Genomic DNA, 5,977 nt, shown 5'->3' on the forward strand with positions numbered 1-5,977 from the left:
GGGGGCCACGTCTTGCACCCACCGTGCAGGGGGCGCTGCCCCACATCGCATCCTGAGCCCACTGCAATGACCTGGAGGTGGGCTCTGCATCCGCACTGCTCTGACCCACACAGAGCCCCGTGCCCGCGTTCCATACCGCACCTTGCCATCCGTGTGCTGGGGCACCCCTCGTTTGCCTGCGCCCTGAGGTCCGCTGCACCCCCCCCAGCTCCCCCCCAACCCCCACACACTTGACCGAGGACCCCTTTTGCTCCAGCACCGGCGGTCGGATGATCCTGCACCCACCATCCCAGTGGGGTCCTGGTGCAATCTCATGTCCATTCCGCACGTCCTTCCCCTCCCACCCCCCCAATGTATCCCACCGCCTTCACCAGCTAGCTCCTGGTGTTGGTCCCTGCATCACTCCGCACCCACCTGCCCCACAGTCTGCCTCTGTGCCCAATCCTGAGCCCACCACGCTGGAGGGGGGGCTGTGAGCCCCGTCGATGCTGTTGGGGACTCTTAGCTTACTGCTGGGGGGAGTCCCCGCCCCCACTCGGTGACCGGCCCGTGCCCCGCTGACACGAGGCATGCAATGATGCGATGGCGCCATGGAGGGGGGTGTGGGGGGGGGTGTGGGGGGCACCTACCAGCGCTGCGGCGGTGTGAGGGTCCCTGCTTGGGGCTGGTTGGCACGCCAGAGCGAACATGCCTTTGGTGCTGTTTCGTCTGGGGCTGTGCGGGGATGGAAATGGGCGGGGTTGGGCGGGTCAGCGAATGGCAGCTTGGGGGGGCCATTCCCCTATTGTGACCCGCCCCCCCAACCCCAGCCTCCCCTCAGCAATCTTGACGCCGTCAGCCTTCTTGTTGAGCAGGCTCTTAGCTGCTGCGGGGGGAAAGCAGAGGGTCAGCGCTGTGTGCCCCCCCCCTGGGGACAGGGCCACCGTCCCCTCCCGCCCCGGGGGGACACCGGGGGGGCACAGCGGGGGCCGGGGGTTGGCTTACCTTGGAGAAATGCAGAGAGGAAAGCGAGAGAGAGAAAGGGGGGGAGAGAGAGAAAGAGACAGAGAGATGGGGGGGGGAGGGGGGGGAACAAAACAGAAAAACACAAAGAATCTGAGCGCGGGCGGCAGCTCCGCACCCCGCAGACCGTGCAGGGGGGGCACCGGGACGGGGGGCGGCCGCCCCTCTTGGCCTGACCTATTTGGGGTGGGGGTGCACGGCCGGGAGGGGGCTGCGCCGCTGTGTCCCCCCCTCCAGCGCCGGTGTCACCTGTGGGCGTCCTCGGCTCCATCCTCACCGGGTGTCGGGGATGGCAGCGCCGGGGGGGGGTCGGTGTGGAACCCATCGGGTGGTGGGTGGGGGGACGGGGAAGGGCGGGGGGGGTCGTGGGGACACTCCCGTGGCACAGCCGTGTCCCCGGGGTGCGGGCCCTCCTCGGGAAGCGGGCTGGGGGCTGCGGCAATGGGGGTCGGGGTCTAAACCAGAGCCATCGGGGGGGTCCCCGGGGGGGGCTCGTTGGCTGTGGGAGGGTTTAAGACCCGCCGAGTGTTTCGCGGCACCACAAACACCGGCTGCAGCACAACGGGGCCGTGCAGGCGTGATGCAGAGCAGCCCCCACAGGGGAATGCAGCCCCCCATGTGCTTGCACGAAGCCCCTCCCCCCACACATACAGCGGCACCACTTCCCCCATGCAGGAGTGCAGCCCCCATGCAGCGACGCAGCCCCCCCTGCAGCAGAGCAATGCCGTGGGATGGAGCAGCAGCCATGGGGGGGGGCAGACCCCAAATGAGAGGGGGGGGCTGGCTCTGGAATTCTCTCTGACCCACCCCCCCATCCCACCGTGTGCCATTGGGGCTCTGGGTGCTGGGGGCCATGGGGGTGCACAGCGGGTCCCTTGGGGGGCTGGGGGCCATTGGGGCTCCAGGTGTCACCGTGGTGCCGGGGCTTCCAGGTACCACAGGGGTCCCACTGACATGGGGACGGTGGGTGCCAGGAAGGTCCCAGGTGACACAGGGGGATATTGGGTACTAAAGGGGTCCCAGGTGACACAGCAGTGCTGCACAACATGGGGGTCCTGGGTACCACGGGGTTCCAGGTGCCATGGGGACGCCATGTACCACGGGGATCCCAGGGGACACAGTGCTCCCGGGTGACGTGGGGGTCCCATGTTCCAGGAGGATCCCATATATCACTGAGATCCTGGGTGACACAAGGTCCCCAGCTGCTCTGGGGATCCCACGTGCCATGGAGATGCCATGAACCACGAGGGTCCAGGTGACATGGGGGTAACAAGTACCACGAGCATCCTGGGTACCATGGGGGTCCTGGGTGACATGGGGGGTTCTGGGTCCCACAGGGATCCCATAGTGCTGTGGCACGGGGTGCACACCCAGCCCACGGCCCCACACACCCCACTGAGCCCTGGGGTGGGGACACAAGCGGTGACGGGGACACCATGTGCCAGCGGGGGGGGGGGGGGACACCTCCCTCCCCAGGAGCAGCCGGGGGGTGGGACAGGCAGACAGGCAGACAGGGGGTCCCATGCGTGCGGTGCCATTCCCGAGGAGGGACCTCGAGCCTGGAGGGGGAGGAAGAGGAGGAGGAGGAAGAGGAGGAGGAGAACTGGGGTGGGGGGGACCAGAGGCAAGCAGGCGGCACGGGGGGGTCCGTGCGGCGTCTACCTTGTTCCACCAGCCCCAGGGGGGCCGCGGCGGCCGACATGGAGGGAGGCGCGGTGGTCTGTCTGCCCACTGCGGGGCGGGCAGCGAGAGGAGAGAAAGGAAGCGACCCCGTTAGGTGGGCACGGGGCGGGAGCCCCTGCTGGGGGTCACCCCACGGCGCCTCCTGCTTCCCCCCCCAGCCCCGTTACCGCACGGCACGGCCGTCCTCGCGTCAAAATGGGGGTGGGGGAGATCAGAGGGGAGGGGGAAAGAGAGAAAGAGAGCGGCAGCGAGCGGGGCCAGGCCCGGGGACACGGGGGGCACTGAGGCGTCCCAGGGCCGGGAGGGGGGGGACTCACCTGAGAAGTTCCGGGTGGCCAACATGGTGGTGAGGATCGCACCCTGCAATGGAACCAGGTCAGGGTGGCACTGGGGGGCACTGGGACAGGAGGGGGGCAATGGGGTCAATGGGGACAATGGGGACAATGGGGACAATGGGGGCAATGGGGACAATGGGGACATGGCTGTGATGGGGCCACGGTCACAATGGGATGGGGACACAGTCATGGTGGGAAGAGGACGTGGACGTGGGGGGGCTGCGGGGACACGGGGTGGGAACGGGACGAGCTGGGCTGGGACCCCAACCCACCTTTAGCTTCCTCCGGGCATTGAACTTCTTCAGGCAATCCACCGTCTCCTGCCTATGCATGCATGAGGCCACGGTGGCACGGTGCTGCGGGGACAGCGGGGTCAGCGTGGGGAGCACAATCCCATGGGGACAGAAGTGGGGGGGGGGCCGGGGGGGGACACTTACGCAGACCCATGGATGTTTGAGAGCCTGGTCAGCTGTGATGCGCTTTGCTGGGTTTATTGTCAGCATCTGGTTGATGAGATTCTTTGCTTCTGGAGTGACGGTGTCCCACTCGGGGGAGGGGAACTGCAGGGACACAGCGGGACGGGGTGGGGAGGGGGCGGCTGCGGCTCTTTGTATCCATGGGGGGGTAACGGGGGTAATGGGGCACTCACGTCGTAGGCCCCAGCCTTGATCTGCTGGTAGAGGCGGTGCTGGTCTTCATCCCAGAACGGTGGGTACCCAACCAGCAGGATGTAGAGGATGACACCTGAGCCACAACAGTCAGACGGACCAGGGATGGGGGAGGGATGGGGGCAGTGGGGACTGGGAGGGGGGTCGGAAATGACTGCAATGGGATCAGTGTGGGGACGGGGATATGGCAAAGTATAACATGGAATGGGACCAGTAGGGGGCACTCGGATGGAACCAGTATGGGGACTGGGATGGGGGTCAATATGGGGACTGGGATGGGGGTCAATATGGGGACTGGGATGGGAACCAGTATAAACTGCAGTGGGACCAGTATAAACTGTAATGGGAGCAGTGTGGGGACTGGCAAGGGGACCAGAATGGGATCAGGGTGGGAATCCCTCTGAGGACATGGATGGGGACCAGGAAAAAGACTGGGATGGGACCAGTATGGGATTGGGATGGGACCAGTATGGGACTGGGATGGGACCAGTATGGGACCAGTATGGGGATGGAGACGGGCAGAGAACCAGGATGGATGTGAACAGGGATAGGACAGAGGGGCTGAAGGTGGGGATGGAAGGGATGGGGACAGCACGGGGGGTGTGGGGATGGGATCCAGGGGCTGGGGATGGGATGGGGGTGTTGGGGACAGGGTGGGGGTCCCAGGGTTGGGCCGGGGGTCCCGCGCTGCCCTTACCGCAGGCCCAGATGTCCACGGGTTTGCCGTAGGCCTCCTTGCGCAGCACCTCGGGGGACAGGTAGCCGGGCGTGCCGGCGAAGCCTGGCACGGGGCAGGGGCTGAGTGGGGGGCTGCTGCCGCGGGGGGGGCTGCGGGGGGGTCACTCACCGAACCAGGCCTGTTGATCGCCCTGCACCTCGATGGCCAGCCCAAAGTCCGCCAGCTTCACCGCCGCGCCCTTACACTTGCTGGCCAGGAGGAGGTTCTCTGGCTGCGGGGAAGGATGGGGGCGGCCCCACGTCATCACCCCACGGCTCCGCACGTGAGGCTGGTTGCCCCCCCACACCCCACAGGGACACAGACCCAAAGGACGCGGAGGGACGGGGGGGGGACGCGCTCACCTTGAGGTCCCGGTGGACCACCCCCATCTGGTGGCAATGCAGGACGGCTTCCAGGATCTGCTGGATGCAGTGGCTGCGGGCAAACAGCCCCGGGGTCAGCGGCACCGCCACCCCCAGACCCACCCCACTATGGGGACACAGCAACCCCCAACCCTGACCCTAATCCTGACCCTAATCCTGACCCCAAACCACGGCCCTAACCCTGAGCCTAACCCCAAACTCTGACTCTTTTACGTTAACCCAGACTGACCCTAAACCCTGAATGCAAATCACAACCCTAACCCCAAACCCCAACTCAAACCTTGACCCCTTTACCCTGACCCTAACCCTAAACCATTACCTTAACAATGGTCCTGCATTCTGACCCCAAATCATAACCCTAACCCTGACCCCAAACTATAAACCTACCCCTGACCCTAACCTTAACCCCGACCCCAACCCATAACCTTAATCTTCACACTAACCCCATATCATGGCCCTCCCCCAAATCCTGACCCAAACCAGCCCTAACCTTTACCCTAACCCAGACCTTAACCCTAAACCATGATCCATAGGGCTGACCCCAACCCTGACCCCAACCCATAACCATAACCCTGACCTTAACCCCAGACCCTGACCCTGACCCACTGTGCTGCACCCAGGGCCGCTCCCCACCAGGCCCCAGGGAGAGCTGGGGATGGGGACGTTGTTGGGGGGGGACGGGACACCGGGTGCCGCTGTGCCCCCCCCCATCGCTGGGGACCCCCAGACAGGACGGACAGGGAGCGGGAGGGCGATGAGACGAGACAAGAGAGGGAGGAGCAGGAGATGAGAGCTGAAATGGGGGTGAATGGGGCACCGGGGCATGGGGGGGGGGGGGGGGGGCGACCTCCCCACCATTTATAATTGCTGTGGATTTTTAATTCTTAGTTTTTTTGGGGGGGAGGGACAAAAAAAAGCAATTTGTAATTTATAACTATTTATATCTATTTTTTAAGGGGGAAACTGGAAAAAGGAGGAGGAAGCCCCAAAGCGGGGGGTGCGGCGGGGGGAGCGCCAGGCTCCGGCTGGGCGGGGGGCACGGCCCCCCCCGGACCCCCTCCCCATTTATACTGACCTGCAGCTGCCTGTGCGCAAAGGCAAAGTGATGGGTGTGAGAAACGCGTGCTAATAGCTCATGGACACAGTGACTGCAAAACAAAACGGGGGGCGGGGGGCGGCGGGATGGGG

General features: G+C 65.1%; 1 protein-coding gene across 1 annotated transcript in view; it reads right to left on the reverse strand.

Annotated features, from left to right (window-relative positions):
- The window catches only part of CAMK2B (calcium/calmodulin dependent protein kinase II beta), an 11,447-nt gene that overhangs the window by 3,277 nt on the left and 2,193 nt on the right, over positions 1 to 5,977 (reverse strand). Inside the window, exons 3-12 of the mRNA XM_032448845.1 lie at positions 4,769 to 4,927; positions 4,536 to 4,638; positions 4,386 to 4,469; positions 3,670 to 3,764; positions 3,458 to 3,580; positions 3,293 to 3,376; positions 3,003 to 3,045; positions 2,665 to 2,733; positions 805 to 865; positions 630 to 714 (exon numbers count right to left, since the gene is read on the reverse strand). Coding sequence (XP_032304736.1) covers positions 630 to 714; positions 805 to 865; positions 2,665 to 2,733; positions 3,003 to 3,045; positions 3,293 to 3,376; positions 3,458 to 3,580; positions 3,670 to 3,764; positions 4,386 to 4,469; positions 4,536 to 4,638; positions 4,769 to 4,927 — 906 coding nt within the window. The remainder of the gene's footprint in view (positions 1 to 629; positions 715 to 804; positions 866 to 2,664; positions 2,734 to 3,002; positions 3,046 to 3,292; positions 3,377 to 3,457; positions 3,581 to 3,669; positions 3,765 to 4,385; positions 4,470 to 4,535; positions 4,639 to 4,768; positions 4,928 to 5,977) is intronic.

Source organism: Coturnix japonica, chromosome 22, assembly GCF_001577835.2.
Source record: "Coturnix japonica isolate 7356 chromosome 22, Coturnix japonica 2.1, whole genome shotgun sequence".
In the NCBI taxonomy this organism is placed as follows: domain Eukaryota; kingdom Metazoa; phylum Chordata; class Aves; order Galliformes; family Phasianidae; genus Coturnix; species Coturnix japonica.